At 38.3% G+C, this 18,608-nt stretch overlaps 1 protein-coding gene across 2 annotated transcripts in view; it reads left to right on the plus strand.

The window, feature by feature from the left end:
• The window catches only part of LOC134538719 (mRNA (2'-O-methyladenosine-N(6)-)-methyltransferase), a 34,484-nt gene extending 16,251 nt beyond the window's left edge, over positions 1–18,233 (plus strand). The window contains exons 7-12 of one of the 2 annotated variants that reach the window (XM_063380167.1): positions 2,834–2,954; positions 3,045–3,186; positions 3,959–4,137; positions 6,486–6,757; positions 7,634–7,903; positions 15,107–18,233. In XM_063380167.1, the coding sequence (XP_063236237.1) occupies positions 2,834–2,954; positions 3,045–3,186; positions 3,959–4,137; positions 6,486–6,757; positions 7,634–7,903; positions 15,107–15,380 (1,258 nt within the window). In that variant the 3' untranslated portion in view covers positions 15,381–18,233. The remainder of the gene's footprint in view (positions 1–2,833; positions 2,955–3,044; positions 3,187–3,958; positions 4,138–6,485; positions 6,758–7,633; positions 7,904–15,106) is intronic. The other variant, XM_063380168.1, reaches the window with a different exon arrangement.
• Positions 18,234–18,608: the final 375 nt, after the last annotated feature.

Consider the following 18,608-nt stretch of genomic DNA (forward strand, 5'->3'; position numbering starts at 1 on the left):
AAAGATAGGAGGCGAGCCCAGGAGAATTTGCTAGCTGACCCAGCAGATGAGGTGGGCCAGAAGAGAAGATGAACCGCTATCTGGGGGTGGAGTTGGGCCCACACTACGCAGGGAAAACTATCATGTGTAGCGAGTGAAAAGAAAATAAGGCTCAAAAAGGGAAAAATAGTAACATAAAATAAAAGTCGAAAATGAAATAAAATCAAAGTTCACCATTTCCGGTGGGCATCACTGAATTTACTGCATTCTGGTGACTGGGAAACACCCGCGAACACGACAGACGAACTGGAGGATGCAACAAAAGCTAACTCATCACATATAGACAGGAAAAAAAAAGCAAAAGGCAGGTGGTAAAGCATTCTCCTTTGACACGACTGCATGCTTAGCCAGGTTTTCTCCCGAACTAGTCACGAAATGTAGTTCCAAACACAGAGTGCGCGCATGGGAGAAGACAACCACGGAGGCAGGATCACCATGCCTAATTTGAGTCCGAGAAAACAAAAAAGGAGGATGCCAAGGCCTAAAGAGGGGGGAGGAGTGGCTGTGACCTGGAAATGGGTGCTGACATTAGTGACTTCAAGAACTGGAAGTTGCTCGGACATGCAGTACTCGAAGGAGTCGGCAGATGGCGCCTCAAGAAGGGGCGTAGACGTAGGGTAGGAGAATTTGGTGTACGGTCCGAGAGGTGGCAGAAAAACATTAAGTACAAGAGAAAGAGTACAACTTTGGTTCATGCAGCACACAACAGGTGGCGTGGTGCTGCGGAGAGATGAGAGGGGCTCTACGAGCAAAGGCCAAGATGGCGGGCGACTCTAGGGCCCGGGGGAGGAGGAAAGGAAAACACCAAGCACAGCACCGGATACATTCAGGCACGGAGTGCGCTACGCTATGTCAGAGTCTAGGCAGGTGTGCCGAATCATACCGGAGGAAGGCACATTGGTGTGACTGAAAGCGTGGTGCCTGCACGGGGCACCTGAGGCTGTGCGTGAGGACAGGTGGAGGAAATATTACCTCCTGCTAACCCAGAGTGGGACTGTGTAGCATGTCTGGCCCCTGCGTAGCCAGGTACTACCGACCGGGTCAAGTTTAAATTGGAAGGTTCCCCACAAGAAACAATATAACATTTTTTTAAAATCTGAGCCACTTAATGCTTGTCAAACTCTTAAATAAATGAAAAGGCAAAAGGGTAAAACTGTGCTGATGAGTCACAACATAAGTTTGTAAAAATCTCTTCATTTTTTTTTCTGCAATTAAACAAGCAGAAACATCAGGTACTTTTCTTATGACAGGTCATTAATAAAAAAAATATATTATCTGTTTGAATAATATTATGCAGGAAGTGGATTATCTTAAGAGTTCTGTTTTTAGTATGAGGCTGGCTCTCTTTGTAACTCAGCACAAAAATTTTATTTCCGCTGCCTGAAGTGTACCCTCTTCCTTCCTGGAAGAAAGTGTAGCTGGTGGTGTATTGCAAGGGTGCATGCATAACAGTTTACGAACACACTAAATGTACCTGTATAATTTTTCAAGGGATATTATTATAGATAGTGATAGTCCGTCAGAGAATTATACTGTTTGTAGAGAGGTGAATGTGTTTTGAAAATTGAATGTTGTGGACGCAATTAATATTTTCACATGTAGACATATTTCCGTACGGTTCAACCTGTCAGTGCTGTAAGCATTAGTTGGTAGCTCAGCCAGTAAATATTGTTAGATACAGCTTATCATTTTCCTCAAATTAAAGACAGAATTCATCAACACTGTAATATTATTTGTTTGTCCTAAAAGCATTTATACTATATAAAAAAAAGAGAGAGAAAGAGAAATAACAACTTTAGTACAAACAACTTAAGAATAAATGACTTCATGACAAACTACTATTGTAAGTAAACAATATTGTGTTCTCTAGCCACAATTGTTTGGTTAGGTTATCATGCAAAATTTGGTTGTCATCTTATCTCCGAAAGTGTTCTGCCATTGTTTGTCCTAACTTCATTTATATTTGAGTCATTCATCCACATTAAATTTGTCCTGAAGTTTGTTAGAAATTTGTTTATCGCAATATTGACATGTCAATTTTATTTATGGAAATATTTGTTTATCCTAATATCCCATTTAGTTTAACATCATTTGTTCTCAAATCATTTGGCTTGATTTTAGGAGAAAAAATTTAAAAAAAAAATGTTTAAATGTTTAAGATGAATGACATGTAATATACAATACTAACCTAACTTTTTTTATTGATTGAACATTAACATTTTCAGCTGTTTTAAACATAACATAGTCAAATGAAATAGGATTTCACTGATGTCAAACAGTTATAAAGGAACTGCAGATGTGAACAGAGCTAGATTCTTTATTTTATATTATTTTTTCTCTCCTTTCAACCCCTTGTCCCATCTCTCACTTTCACTTATTCTCCTTGGTAATACTTTCCTGTTGTTATTTCAATCTTCCACTTGATCTTTTAATTATTTTTTTTTAATTTTATACTACAAAACGGATTCAATTATTGTAATGACTTTTTTGATTTGTCTGTCACAGAGTTTATTAACCTGTTAAGATAATGAATTGAAGTTTTCACATACGTATTTTGTTTTACTTCAACCAAAAATTTAATACTGTTTTAGTTAGTAAACATGGCTAGTTAATTTATGTTTCAACCTTTTTTGCTGCAACTGACAGACATAAAATACTAAGTGTAATACCATCCAACTAAATTAGTTTGTAATATTTTATACGTGGCCTGTATGTTACAGAATTTGTTGTTTAAATATCTTATCCTGCTGTGCACTCAGTGTTCGTGATAAATAGTTATTATTTCTCTCGACAGAAATGCGTCGCCAGAAAGTCGGAAGGTGGTGAAATGGAATGTGGAAGATACATTTCAGTGGCTGAGGAGGACGATGGGTAGTACCTACGATGACTTTCAGGATAGGCTGGCCCATCTGAAAGTAAGTTCAAACTTGAATTGTGAACAGTTCAAATTTCTTCATGGTTAATTTAATTACTAAAATTAACTGCAAATGAATTTTGTTTCATAGCGTCAATGCCAGCCCCATCTAATGGAAACTGTAAAGGCGTCTGTGGAAGGAATATGTTTGAAAATTTATCACTTGTCCGCTGACTATGCAAAAAAAGTGAAGGAAAAGCATTCTGAATTATTAAAAGAGCAAGGCGTAGCAGGTATGTTCATCGTTTGAGTTTTTATTATTTGTAGGCAAAATTACATTTCTATATACATACTAAAACATTTTTTGCTGCATGTTATCATTATCTAACTCATTGTTAGGTATGAAAATCTTAGTTCCAAATACCCATTTAATTTTATATGAAAATGAGACAGAATTATTTTTATGTGAATTAAAATTAATTTTGGTTTTCCTTGAGCTTTCTAAATTTTTGTGTTTGTTGGCAATCTGATAGGTATTTTACTATGAAAATGCAAATATTAAATACCAGGTAAATATTTTTGGATTAGTTAAGAAATAAATTTGTTTTCCTAATATAAAAGATTGAATGTTGATCTTAATATAGTACATTAGTATTAAACAAACCTTTAAGCACTGACCGGCAGGTTTTGCACGGGCTGTTTTTTTTTTTTTTGACATGTTAGATGCTCAAATTTTTTTTCTCAAACTAACAAGGGGCTTGCTTACACGATAGTTCACCTGTGGTTACCAGCACTTTATCTTATATATCTGTAAGAAACATCCCATTTTACAGAGCTCATTGTAAAAAAACGACGCATTTTAGAATCGAGAAAATAATTGTGAGACCCCCCTCAAACTCCGTTCAGAGCCAAAAGTCACGTCGAGGATTGTCGGTGGATGTCGGTCGCCTTTCATTTGCAAGAAATAAACCATTTCCAGAGCTTCAAAGGTTAGGTGTTAGAGTGGAGTCAGTGACGTGGGTCGGACGGCCTCCCGTGTAGCCAAGTGGTTGCGCCCGTGTGCAGACGTGCTCCTGCCGCAAGTGACCCACCAGCGCAAGGTGTGGTGCTACCCCGCACAGTTCGCCATGCCGGCCTGCCCCAGGCTGCTGCTGCCGGTGGAGTACCACGTGGAGCGCGACCAGTCCCTGCTGAGGTTCCACGGGGACACCATGTACATCAACACCACCCACCTGCAGAAACTGGTGCGTGCCTGGTGTTTCAATAACCACGCACTGCAGTATTTTTATTTTTTGTAAAAAAAACACAGTACTTCATATTTAAGGAACGCGTACTAAATCTTAAGGCAAGAAAGTAAGCTTTTCTTCAGCATTAAAATTATTATTTACTTCCGGTTAAAAATATCGTGCAGTTTTGAGGTGCTGCTAAGATAGGTCAGTCCATATTCAAGGTCGAATTGTTCTCGGTCTGACACAGGGAATCAAACCAAAATAACAAAAAAAAGTTAATCGCAAGTCGATTTGTAGTAAAAGAGTAAAAATCACAATGCGTTTTGGCCAGGAAATTGTTATTGTAGCTTTCTTTTTTTAAATTGTGTATAAATTTTTTTTTTTCCCCCCTCTAGCTTGGGGCTTTCTCCACTGTACTGGAAAAAAATAGAGAATACCGTATTTAATCGCATAATGTCCGCCATCGCATAATGTCCGCACCTTTCTTTTTAAATACTTGAAATGGAAAATGGAATTTTTTTTAAATCTGCATAAAGTCCGCACCAGACAAAGCAACCTTGGCCACCCCTGAAAGGCACAGTAACGGGATGGAAAATTACAGACGCTGTCAACAATGCTTTGACCTTGAGTTGTTAATTTACCGGAGCGGTCGCTGAGAGGGTTTTGTAGCGTGGTGAAACCGTCCGGATTCAGAAACTCGCACTCCACTGCGCAGCTGCCTGCGCCGTCACGTGAGTTGCAAGGGGATGGGCTATATATAGCACAAGCCAAGCCAGTACACGTCAACTCACACTACGTCACAAAGTAGGGGAGGTAGCGGAGAAGTGGTGGGGGTACATGCGCACGGTTTTTTTATACACACAGTGGGCAAGGGACAGGGAGGGAGGCTCGCCGGCGTCGGCTAATGCAGACAATAGACATCTGCCCCGTGCCGTCAGTGGCCATCTCAATGAAAGATTAAAAAAATATCATTTCACGCAAAGCGTTTATTTTGTGTAGGCTGGCTGCGGCTTCTGAACGTAGGAGCGCACACGTGAGTGAGAGAAGGAAAAAAAAAATGAGTGACGTCTTCCACTAATCGCCGGCACCCAATTATCTCGACACCTGTCACATTTCTCACATCCGCTGCGGAGGGTCGCCAGTCACCAGTGCTCTGCTAGTAAACGAATTATGAGAGAACAATTTCTTTACTCTACACAAAACGTACGTAAAATTTTGAGGAAAAATAATTTTTTTCTGACTTCACCTCATAATGTCAGCACCCCATTTTTTTTGTCAAAAATGTAGCCACATAACTGCGGACATTATGCGAGTAAATACGGTAAATAAAATCTACTTTTAATTACAGCTTAGCCAATCACCTATTTTGCCAATTACACCATTGCAAGGCATTGTTTGCGAATCCTTTGAGTTTCTTAGTGTTGTCCTATCCTCCTCCCCCAGACAGCCTTTGTATTGCTTCATGCTAACTTAATTCAACATCTGCTACAGACGTGATGCACATTATAACAGGGATTCCTGTTGTGACTGTAATTGCCAACGGGTTGCGGTCATATGGTGCAGGGACATATGTTAAATCCCAACACCTCGGTGTGACTGACAATTAAGAGCATCCAGTTGGTTTAGAGCTACTATCATCTTGTAGAACTCATAGCTTTAAGGGAATTGTGACCTTAATTATTTTACTTGTAAAATTTTTAGGCCTGTGTGAATGCTAGATTTTTGATTGTTGTTGGCAAAGCTTTATTACACTTATTTTATAAAATACATGATCAAAGTAAAAAAATTCACGTTTTTAATGTTTAAACTGATTAAGTGATTAACCAATATAAAAATTATTTTAAAAATGCATGATATTGAGAATTCATAAAAGCAAACAAAGTGCCACCTTTTGATTTTTTTAAATTATCAACTTTATTCAATAAAAAAATATACAGCACAGTTAAAACTAAATATTTTCATGAGTGAATCTTAGGCTTCCAATCATTTAAAACTTTGCAAAGAATGCAAATCTTTGCATCATAACCGATGCTTCAAATAAAATTAATAGCATATTTTCTGGTAAAGTAAAATCTAATGTTAAAAAGAGCTTTGATTTACTTAGTCAAAGCTTTGCACAGACCTAATAGTATCCTTAATTATTTTGCATCTACATTTTGTATTTTTTCAAAGTGAAATTAAATTAATAAATAACGTAATTACAGCTTAATTATTTAGTGTCTTACAATAGGAAAGATAAAAAAAAATGCAATAACCCAGATGGTGTGTGTGACAATAGCCTTAAACCTTTGTGCGTAGCGTCGTGCTGTTAAACTGTGCCAAGCTAACAGGATTGGTTACAAGCAAACGTGTGGTCGCTTCAGGAGCAGCTGTACAGGTACAGCTGCTTCGACGACAAGAAGTTTGAGTTCTTCCTGCATCGCGTGTGGTGCATGCTGAAGCGCTACAGCACCTTCTGCGGGGGCGGCGCCACGGAGGGGCAGGGCACCCAGGGCTCCCTGCCCGTGACGGTGTTCGAGTGCCTGAACCGCTCCTTCGGCGTCACCTTCGAGTGCTTCGCGTCGCCCCTCAACTGCTACTTCCGGCAGTACTGCTCCGCGTTCCCCGACACGGACTGCTACTTCGGTTCCCGGGGGTCAGTAGCCGCACTCTGTTATTCCTTGCTCAGATTTAAATAGAACAACGTTGCTTCTGGCATTGACGATTAGAAAACATACAAATAAACTAATTAAAATTATAAATCTTAAGAATTTCCCCAAGACCGTTCTTTTTGCCTCTAGTTAAATGCAAAACTATAGATTCACTCTTTGTCCGTAGCTTATTTATTTCAAAAATTAGTTGTGAATATTTTTTGACACTACTGGTGTCAGAATTCCTTAATTTAGTAGTTTTCAATTTCAGGCTATTCTTTGTAAACTTAACAATAACAACAATATTATATAAAGTACTAATGCTGCGGTTCTACTTTTTTCCCCTTTCTTGGTTCGGTTTCGGTTCTTAAAAATCAGTTCTTGGTTCTCTGTTTTAGGTTGACCTTCACACAATTTCAAGTGACATCAAAGATACAATATGCCCTGCACCTACTTGCTTTGTTTCTGCGCACTCATATCTATAATTATTATTTTTTTATTTAATCATCTTTGTACTCGCAAAACATTAAAACTGTAAGTTTTGACAAATTATATGCCTCATATTTTACCAGATCTTCAAATACTGATATGGTAATATCTGTGTCCCGTTGTTAATAGTTTCGTTATTAAGAGTTTACAGCTGAAATGTTCTTGTACAGGGGATGATGATGTGAACTAACCAAAAGCATATTTTAGGCAACGCTGTTATAACAAATTTATTTTGCTTCACAAAACCAAACATGAAACTGTGAATTGCTCATATTTTTCACTTGTTTGTTTACTGTTATTATTTTTTTAAGTTTTATAGGTATTTAGTGCAGGAACTCCGTTGACAAAGCAGCCGCCAAAAAGAAAATGTAAATCTGTTCCTCACTTTGCAGGCCGATACTGGAGTTCAAGCCCTTGAGCGGGTCTTTCGAAGCCAACCCTCCGTTTTGCGAGGAGCTGATGGAAACGATGGTGGACCACTTTGAGCGCCTGCTGTCCGACTCCTCCGAGCCCTTGTCGTTCATCGTGTTCATCCCCGAGTGGCGGGACCCGGCACCCAACGCGCTGCAGAAGCTGGAGGCGAGCCACTTCAAGAGGAAGCAGGTGGTGGTCACGGCGTTCGAGCACGAGTACCGCCACGGTTTCCAGCACGTTGTTTCCAAGTGAGTGCACTAACCTACCTGTTCAAACTACTACTAAAAAAAATCGGTTGTCTGTAAAATCGGTTTACGGACGATAGTTTATGTGACATCGTCATAACAAAACATTAATGAAATGATTGCATACGTTTATGAATAAAATTGAATCATTTTTATTGAATTATCACTATGTATTTTGTATGGATACAAAGAAGGAGTGAAATGAAATCTACAATTTAATTGATAAATTTAAATTTACTTTTATTTGCACTCAATAATTAAAATATGTATATTACTTTAACGAAGAGATTATTTTAACTATATAACTTTTATACATGTTTGCTATTAAACTTCTTCCAATCTGTGTTAAGGATAGGACGATGATGGGAAAAGTAGGAAACGAATGGGAGTGTTTCAAGGATGATGTGAAGGAAAATGGCTTACCCAACACCAAGATGCAGTCAAAAAATAATATATTGCGCCACGGACTCGGTCGCAATGCTAGGAGGTTCAGGTTAGCAAAGAGCAATATAAAATGAGTGTAACGGGATACAGCGAAATGGGACAATGTGCATAACGGGACACTTTTTCGTGCGTGCAGCCGGCGTTCATCAATTTATTAGACGTCACGTCAAAAAATGCTCAGATGTGACTTTTTTGATACACATTTTCTGGCGTTCATATTGTAAAATTTTTCTTCTAATTTCCCTATGTTGTCTGCCTCATGTTACTTCTCTCATTCTTTTTATGCTGACCTTATTCAATCCCCACGTTAATTATTTTTCATCGTGACTTTTATTTAAGGGCTATTTCTAAAATTTCAACTCGATAACTTCATTGCATTTATTGTTTCCAACAGATAGTCTCTTAGTGTAATATCATGGGTGTAAAAAAGCACGCACATGCTCTCTCTCGGGTGGTCGGGACACTATCTCGTATGTTGCGAAGTATGTGAGAATGTAACACTATGGGCCAAAGGGTAAATCTCAAACTGAAGGACTCCTGGTTGGTTGTAAGGCTCTGATTCAGTTCACATGCTGGGCTATTGCAGTTTCACATCCATGTATTATTGCAGTTTCTTAGAGTATTTAACTACCGTGTTTTATCACATAATCGTCGCACATTTTATACTAAAATCCAGTATGAAAATATAGTTTAAAAAACTAAAAAGACATGCTTTTAAAGAATATCAAACTAAAAAGTAAAAAATAATTTTAAAATTTAATTTATGACAATAGTATATAAGCAATACTAGTATAAATGGGAAAAAAGCTTGAGGCGCTTTGTGCCATATTTTTTGTATATTAAGCGCCCCATGCTTTTTTCCCATTTATACTAGTATTGCTTATATACTATTGTCATAAATTAAATTTTAAAATTATTTTTTACTTTTTAGTTTGATATTCTTTAAAAGCATGTCTTTTTAGTTTTTTAAACTATATTTATTTTTAACTTTTTAGTTTGATATTCTTTAAAAGCATGTTTTTTAGTTTTTTAAACTATATTTATGTATAATTATCATAGGGAAATGAGTTACCGACACTACCTATTACCATCTGAGATAACTATTTGGAGTTGCAACGTCACAAAGAAATGGTAAAGTCTCTCCGAATCATTTACAGTTAGATGTATGGATATAATCTTAGAATTTACCGGAAAAAAAAACTTTTTTTTTTTCGGCGTGGCTGGGAGTAGAACCCACGATCGCTGACTCCGAAAGCTGACGTCACAGCAGTCGCGCGCCTTAGACCGCTCGGCTAACGAACGTCATGAAATTGGTGGGACATTTTACAGTGATGAGCCACTCACTCTTAGTCGAAAGAGTTACAGACGGACAGACAAACATACAGGTGAAGCTAATATAAAGCATGTAAAAGTAGGGGGTGATGTTTATGCGGGAAAAAAAATTTTTTTAGGTAGTTATTCATCAAAACAAAACCCATTCATGGAAAAGACGTTTATTTAAAAAAAAAAATGGAGTATACAAGAGAACGCTAAACAATTTATATGAATAAGTCATACAACAAAAACCTTTCTGCAACTTTAAATAGAAAAACAAAATCTGTGACCCGAATGCGAGCCTGACCTAACGCGTAACTATCGTCGTAGTACACACTTACCACGAAAGAGTGTGGGCTATCAAATGTAATTAACTCAGCATTCGACAGAGAGCGCGTGTTGCATGCACTTGGCGAGATATCAGTATCGATATTCGATTATGTATGCGCGCTCTATACGGGAAGCAACATAACCAAACATGAATGATGCCAACTAGTGCTGGCTACATTTTTATAAGCTGTACGTAGCGGCGACACAGACGACAAGATAAAGGTTATAATGTTTAAAAAGTCTTTAAAAGAAAATTTACACATCAGACAACATTGTATTTCTGTTAATTAAATAAGTAAGTGGTAATGTCCGAATAAATATTACAGATCTACTTTAAAATACAATGTTTTATACGGAAAAGCTACCTACACAATGCGCTTGGAATCTAGCGGCACCAAAAACATCATGCGACGTTTACGCAAGAGTTTTTTTAAATCCAAATTTTGATGCCTTAAAATATGGGTGCGATATTTATGTGCATTCAACGATTATGCTATAAAGCAGGGTATTTAAGTGTATCATAATTTTTCTTGTTAGTTAATGCACCAGCCGGGCGAGCAAGGTTCTCTTTTTCGCCCGTCATAGGGATGACACGTCATCGGTATGACGCTTCGCTACTAAAAGCGAGCATGGATCTTTTTTCGCCTTCTGGAAGACGCCTTAGCTACGACATGCCCGTCATACGTAAGGCGCAATGGCTTGTCAGTCATAACCCCGTCATACAGCCGACTACGTGTGTAACTTTCATTTAATACTGGGAAATAATTCTTTCAAATGAGTTAAATAATATATTTTCGTGAAATTTAAGGTTTTGCCTTAATTATATTTACTCAGAAATTACGTATGTGAGTTATACGATGTATCTAAAAAAGGGTTATGTTTTTCTCTGTCTGAACAAACTTAGAAACAACTTGTTTCCGATAATAATCACGCTGCATAAATAAATACTAAGTTTCTATGTTTCGTGTGAATAAGACACATTGATTCTTTTTTCTCGTTATTTTTAACTGCACAATACTCAGTTAACCAAAATATATCATAATAAGAAAACTGCCAATCTGCCTACTTTTGTCATTTCACTTAATAAAAAAATAAAGGTCAGGACAAAATAACGTAATATTTCAACTAGATAGAAGATAACATCACATTAGTTAATTATCTTATATATAAAATTCTCGTGTCACAGTTTTCGTTGCCATACTCCTCCGAAACGGCTTGACCGATTTTGATGAAATTTTGTATGCATATTCAGTAGGTCTGAGAATCGGCTACTATGTATTTTTTATACCCCTAAGTGATAAGGGTTGTCCACCCCTAACATTTTTTTTTTATTTCCAGTTTTTGGTAGGAAATCACCATGGCAACGGCTGTTGCTTTGTTGATGCTTCATTCGTCTCTATGGCAACGGCTATTTCATTTTTGCATTGTTCATGCCTTCTGCGTCTCCATGGCAACGGGCATCGCGCGGCAGTGGCGTACCCACAACGAGGGGCATGTATTATGAGCGGCGCAAGAGTGATCTGCCTGTAGACTGCCGTAGCGAAGTACGGGTACATCAGTTTTATGTTGCGTGCACGAGTCGGGAAACCATCGGTACATTATACAGCATTGTAATAAATTTTCACTGAATTTTTTATTATTTACCATTACTGTAAATGGGAGATGTGGCATAATTCTTTTTCCATTAGTATAGCCGTGCGAAGCCGGGTCGGGCAGCTAGTTCTGTATAAAAGTTAAGTGTAAAACACCTATAAGCGTGTGGCTTATTAAACTTCTAAAAACAACTCATTTCCCCTTCAGCTTCCATACGTGTAATAAAAAAAAATCACTTCTAAAAATAAAATACATGCATTGATAAGGTTGAAAATACACAAGAATGCCGCTGATAAATACATAGTAGTCTGATAGTTATTTTAAACCTTCGTTTTATCGCATTTTAAACACAAAGCATTTCCTCCAAACATTTAGTGACTTTTAGGTTAGGCCTACTCCCCACCCTCGTTGGTGGCTAGGTTTGCTCCTGCTGTATCGCATATTGAAACGTATTTTATTCACCTAAGATTCGCTCAAATACTTTCAGTATGATAAAATGGTAACAATGTAGGAATAATAGTGTTTCACGTAGAGTTGAGAGGTTTCGTGTTTATAGTTCATACGAAAATTGTAATTTGTGAGAGGAGCGGCTCATGTGAAAAGAAAGTAATTAATTCCGTTAAAGGGTATTTTTAGTTCCTAAACTCTTCTGATAGTTATAAAATACAGACACAATATTGTCAACTACAGTTTACGTAATAAATTATATTCAGGCATTTAATTAACAACACCGACTTCGTGTTATATTGTTTCAAGCTTGCAAGATGCTAAATAAATATTATCAGCGTATTCACCCAATACATATGCTACGGTACAAAATAGTGTGAATAAAACTTGTAGTGCACTAGAAAATATGCTATAAACAAGTCTAAGGATAATGTAATTAAATATAACACTAGTATTTTTTGAACAGTGGGACGTATAGCACACCGAGTTGTTTCGGTACCTTCAAATCGGCAAATTAACTTTAACGGTGACGAAAATTACCAAATAATGATTAAATCAGTTCTAGTATTGTAATGTTTCACGTCGAGTCACAAAAGTGTTTAAAATTCTTTTTTCATCATATGATTTAAAGTAATAATAACTGACCATTGAAAACAAAATTAATAATAACGTGCAACACATTTCACAAGATCGCTAAATAATATTTTCATATTAAAAACTACAAACTTTCACAGTTTCTAATGCACTCCTTAACCTTCTTATATACTATTTAATAATTATAACCGACTTTGCTATGTAAAATGATTTTATTATATTTTGAGACTGAGACGTGACGGGTGTTTTACTAAGCAAAAAATAGTCTGTAAAACTTATATTTACGGAACGCCAACAGGCGTAGAATGAAAAATGATATAAATATTGAATATAGTTGTGGAAAATATATAATTCGATAGTCACATCATGCCTAAGTTTTACGAATGTCCACAATCTGGTTTTCGTGTAGGTAGTTTTCTATTGGCTGTAAATTGCTAGCAGATAAACCAACTGCCAAATAAAACACATCCTTTCTGTAAATTCACTGCCAACCTCTGCATATTCTCGATTGCCAAGCCGTCGTAGGTAAGGCGCCTTAGCGATGACGGGAGAGACATGACGATGGGATCCGTGCTCGCATTTTCACGCGGCCGTCATAACTCCGCCGTCATACGGGCGACGCGTCGTCTCTATGACGGTGGCGAGGAAAAGAACCGTGCTCAACCCACAGGTATCGCACACCAGTAAAATAGTGTCTTAACTCAAATGCTTCTATTTTTGACTTACTACTAGAAAAATATAAGTAAAGGGTTCTCTTCTAGAATTAAAATACGGTTGTATATCTGTTTGATGTAAAAAAAATAATAATAATATAATGCAAATACTTAGCTATTATATTACAGAAATTTGTATTTGAAACCCAGTACAACACTGTTTTATAAGCAGAGATTTACGACTTGTGTTCGACTGAGGGGTGCAAATTAATATTCACAAATCAACATTGTTGCCTGGCTGCAACGTGGTAACTCTATAGACTATTATTAAGGCTGGTTAATGCACTCAATTTAAGAGAATGAAGCTGGGCCTGGAAGGTGCTTGAAGGTGATGGCACTTGGCGTGTGAATGAAGCCGGGCCTGGAAGGTGCTTGAAGGTGATGGTACATGGCGTGTGAATGAAGCCGGGCCTGGAAGGTGCTTGAAGGTGATGGTACATGGCGTGTGAATGAAGCCGGGCCTGGAAGGTGCTTGAAGGTGATGGTACATGGCGTGTGAATGAAGCCGGGCCTGGAAGGTGCTTGAAGGTGATGGTACTTGGCGTGTGAATGAAGCCGGGCCTGGGAGGTGCTTGAAGGTGATGGTACATGGCGTGTGAATGAAGCTGGGCCTGGAAGGTGCTTGAAGATGATGGCACTTGGCGTGTGAATGAAGCCGGGCCTGGAAGGTGCTTGAAGGTGATGGTACATGGCGTGTGAATGAAGCCGGGCCTGGAAGGTGCTTGAAGGTGATGGTACATGGCGTGTGAATGAAGCCGGGCCTGGAAGGTGCTTGAAGGTGATGGTACTTGGCGTGTGAATGAAGCCGGGCCTGGGAGGTGCTTGAAGGTGATGGTACATGGCGTGTGAATGAAGCTGGGCCTGGAAGGTGCTTGAAGATGATGGCACTTGGCGTGTGAATGAAGCCGGGCCTGGAAGGTGCTTGAAGGTGATGGTACATGGCGTGTGAATGAAGCCGGGCCTGGAAGGTGCTTGAAGGTGATGGTACATGGCGTGTGAATGAAGCCGGGCCTGGAAGGTGCTTGAAGGTGATGGTACATGGCGTGTGAATGAAGCCGGGCCTGGAAGGTGCTTGAAGGTGATGGTACATGGCGTGTGAATGAAGCCGGGCCTTGAAGGTGATGGTACATGGCGTGTGAATGATGCCGGGCCTGGAAGGTGCTTGAAGGTGATGGTACATGGCGTGTGAATGAAGCCGGGCCTGGAAGGTGCTTGAAGGTGATGGTACATGGCGTGTGAATGAAGCCGGGCCTTGAAGGTGATGGTACATGGCGTGTGAATGAAGCCGGGCCTGGAAGGTGCTTGAAGGTGATGGTACATGGCGTGTGAATGAAGCCGGGCCTGGAAGGTGCTTGAAGGTGATGGTACATGGCGTGTGAATGAAGCCGGGCCTGGAAGGTGCTTGAAGGTGATGATACATGGCGTGTGAATGAAGCTGGGCCTGGAAGGTGCTTGAAGGTGATGGCACTTGGCGTGTGAATGAAGCCGGGCCTGGAAGGTGCTTGAAGGTGATGGTACATGGCGTGTGAATGAAGCCGGGCCTGGAAGGTGCTTGAAGGTGATGGTACATGGCGTGTGAATGAAGCTGGGCCTGGAAGGTGCTTGAAGGTGATGGCACTTGGCGTGTGAATGAAGCCGGGCCTGGAAGGTGCTTGAAGGTGATGGCACTTGGCGTGTGAATGAAGCCGGGCCTGGAAGGTGCTTGAAGGTGATGGTACTTGGCGTGTGAATGAAGCCAGGCCTGGAAGGTGATGGTATGTACTTGGCACAGGAGCGACCTGAACGTGCGCTCGGCCCACGGCACGCTGGTGGTGTGGCTGCAGAACAGCGCGGGCTACCAGCGCTGGGGCCCCAACGAGGAGCGTGTGGAGGCGCTGCTCGAGGCGTTCCGGCCGGGCCGCGAGCGCGAGCGCGACCGGCAGGAGCTGCTGTCGCCGCAGAGGAACAACCCGGGGGACGCCGGCGTCCCCGACCCCCAGACTCCCCCCGAGAAGGTACCCCTGGCGAGCGTCCCGGCGCCCGTCCCCGCCGGGCCCCCCGTGTGAGCCGCCAACCTGTACTCTACCCTGAACCAAACAAGCATTGATCTCGTGACGTTTTACCTCCGTGTTTGTATCGACGTAGCTCATGGTTTTATATTGTTTTAGATTTTTTTTTTACTGTAAATAGAATTTGTACTTTTTAAGCATTCATGTTTTGTACAAAGTGTAAGTCGAAATAGATTTTTAGAGGAGAAAAAAAATATTCATGTGACACATCAGCTGGAAATGATTCTAACGTCACATTGTACAGATAGAAAAAAATTTATAATGAAAACTTGCCATATGTTTGTCACACTGCAATGTGTGTGTTTTTGTATAATTTATGAAAGTTGTTTGCTTTCATCACGTCAATATTAATTTTTACTGTTACTCTCATAAGAGTAACATTGTGAGTTGCAGTTAATTTTTTTATACTTTTTCAACTCTTTTGTCAGGTCTTATAATTTAGCTAAGAAGTTTATGACTGATCATACAAGGCTAACTGTTGTTTAGCAGAAGAGTTGCATGTGGTAGCTAATAATTATCTCCAATTTATTTTTTTTAACGGTTTTCATTAGGATTACAACGTGTGTTCAGTTTCCATTCTGTTTTAATAAATGATTAGTGTGATTATATTATCCTTATAGTGCAGCATGTTCACTATGAGTTGATGGCTTATAATGTGTATAAAAAATATTTTTATGATATTTGTAATGTGTAAATGTTGATGAGGAAGAGACTATTTTGCTTATTTGAGCACATTAGAACTGTTACCTGTACCTGACATCTAAAAGATGAGTTTTGTATGTGTATTCAAAGTGCAAGGAATGTACATATTTTTTGCTGCAGCTGTAGAAATGTAAGTATATGTAGGTACTCTTGTAGTGTAATATTACCAGATTTTGAAACATGTACAGCTTTTTTTAAATGTTGTTGAGCTCTGTAGAGATTAAGCCTGTCTCAGTTAGGTTGGTCAATTTTAATAGTTTTTAATCATTAATATTTCTTAATAGTAATAAGAAAACAGCAGCCAACCATGGCATGGTGAAGTTGATTGGGTTGTCAGTTTACAGTCCTTGAAGTAGGTCCCAGGTTTTAATCGTGAGCAATGTGTGGTAGTAAGTCCCGTGAGCTCTGATTTGTCGGAACAAGTTCCACTTGAGTTCTCACGAATTATCTTCTAAAATTTTGAATTAATTATATTTTCACTGTAATATAACCATGTATAGATGCTGAAATATTGACTAGCACTGTTTCTACCCCACAAATGATATTAATATTAATACCTAAATTTTATCAACGTATTTTATGGATTCACATAACATAGCAATGTACAACTAGATTTTCAAACAAATTATTCACTGTATAAAACACTTTAAACAAATATTGTATGTTGGTTCGAAAACATGAAAATTTTTAATTTTGGTGGGTTTCAATGTTCAGTGTCTCAGTAATTAACTTAAAATAAAAATGTTTTTTGTGGTCGCTAAATCTTCAGATAGACATTGAGCACAAACGTACGCACATAAAATCTACTAATGGCCAATAACTTTGCAGGCAATGTCATTAATTGCTACAGAATCTGAAATTGTGTGTATGAACAAAATATAATTGTCACTATAACTGAGACAGGCAGGCCAGGGGTTAGGATCACTTTCTACAGCAATATACATATGTATGCAAAGTTACGGCTTTATAGGAATCCCAGCAGAGAATAGAGTACACACTGTTTATTTTTTTGTGTGTTTATCTAAAACTGTTACTACTTGCTGTGGAATAATTTATAGCTTGTCTTTTCTCAGTTGGAGCACTGTGGCTCCTTAAACAACACACTTTATGGAACACGATATTGGTCTTGGTGTTCGTAAAATACATAATTACAGTAATTGCAATGCCTATCATCCATCATGCCAATTACAGGATCAAACCCCGCATGTCTCATTAACTGCACACAATTTATCCAACTTTCTTTATTGAGTGTTGTGTGAAAGTCATCGTGAAACCACCCCTCTCAATTTTTTTCTCAATGTAGAGCTGTTGTGTATTTCTGAAAGACATTTTTTTTTTTCCCATAAATGATTTCTTCTTAGATCTTTTTTAATGAAGTTTATTTTTTGTGTGCATGTTTTTATTTAAATTTATATTGTGTTTGGACAGTAATCATGTGTTGTAGATATTGTTAGAAAATGTCCATAGAGTTTTCTGTGCATATTTTATACTGTACATAATACAGATACTTATAAACATGAGTTCTAATGTACAAAATTTTATATTTGATGGCGACAAAGTAAAATTTTACATTTTGAACTTGTTGATACATTGATTTTATTTTATGTAATTTTTAACATCTGTTCAAGAAATAATAATTGTATTTTATTTATAATTTTGAATAGTATTGTACTGCTAAACATATGATTTGGTCGTAATGTTAAAGTATTAGGTATTTCACTTTTTTTTTTAAAAAAATCAGTGAATTCTATTTAAAGGAGAAATTGCTATGTTAAGTTATTTTGGTTTCTTTATTTGTAAGGAAATGATCATGTAAATGCATTTTTTTTTTACCATTGCTAATCATATGAAATAGCAAAGTAGCCACTACATGTCTGTGGCCTGTTAATTTTTTAAGTCATGTGCAGCTTTTGAAGGTTGAAGCTTTTATTTAGCATTACTTTTCTGATAATGGTATTTAACTATTTATTAATACTTTGTTAGTTCAACTGTAATGTGTCAGTCACATTATGGTGAGTGCACCTGAGTTACGTAGGACACATAGCACCTGTAGATTGTTTTTAAGTAACAGAGAGGGAGAGAAACCCATTTTAGAAGTACATGCTTGTTTATCAAAGAAAGGAACATTAAAATCAAATATCCTCCCTACTTTCAAGCATATCCTCTTTATTGTTTCTACATTTTTACAATCCCATGTTGATTTATATCAATTTCTTGTTTATTTAGTTATATAATATGGATGGTGTGCAAGTGGAAATTCATAAAGTGCAAATAAATGTGAGTCCTTTCTGGTGATATGTATGCTAAAATGTGCTCTCAGCACGGCATTGAAAAATACCTTACAGGCTTAAGTGGTGGCAAGGGGAGAAAAATGAAAGGCGAGCGGAAGGCCCGCTGGACGCACAGGCATACAGAAAAATCTTCCCTCCTTTTTTCAGACCTTGTTTTAATTCACCAGACTACCCCAACTCTCCTGACAGAAATATTCTGTTGACATCCTCCCATTCAAAGTTCAAACACTCT

This window comes from Bacillus rossius, chromosome 14 (assembly GCF_032445375.1).
Source record: "Bacillus rossius redtenbacheri isolate Brsri chromosome 14, Brsri_v3, whole genome shotgun sequence".
NCBI classification, from domain to species: domain Eukaryota; kingdom Metazoa; phylum Arthropoda; class Insecta; order Phasmatodea; family Bacillidae; genus Bacillus; species Bacillus rossius.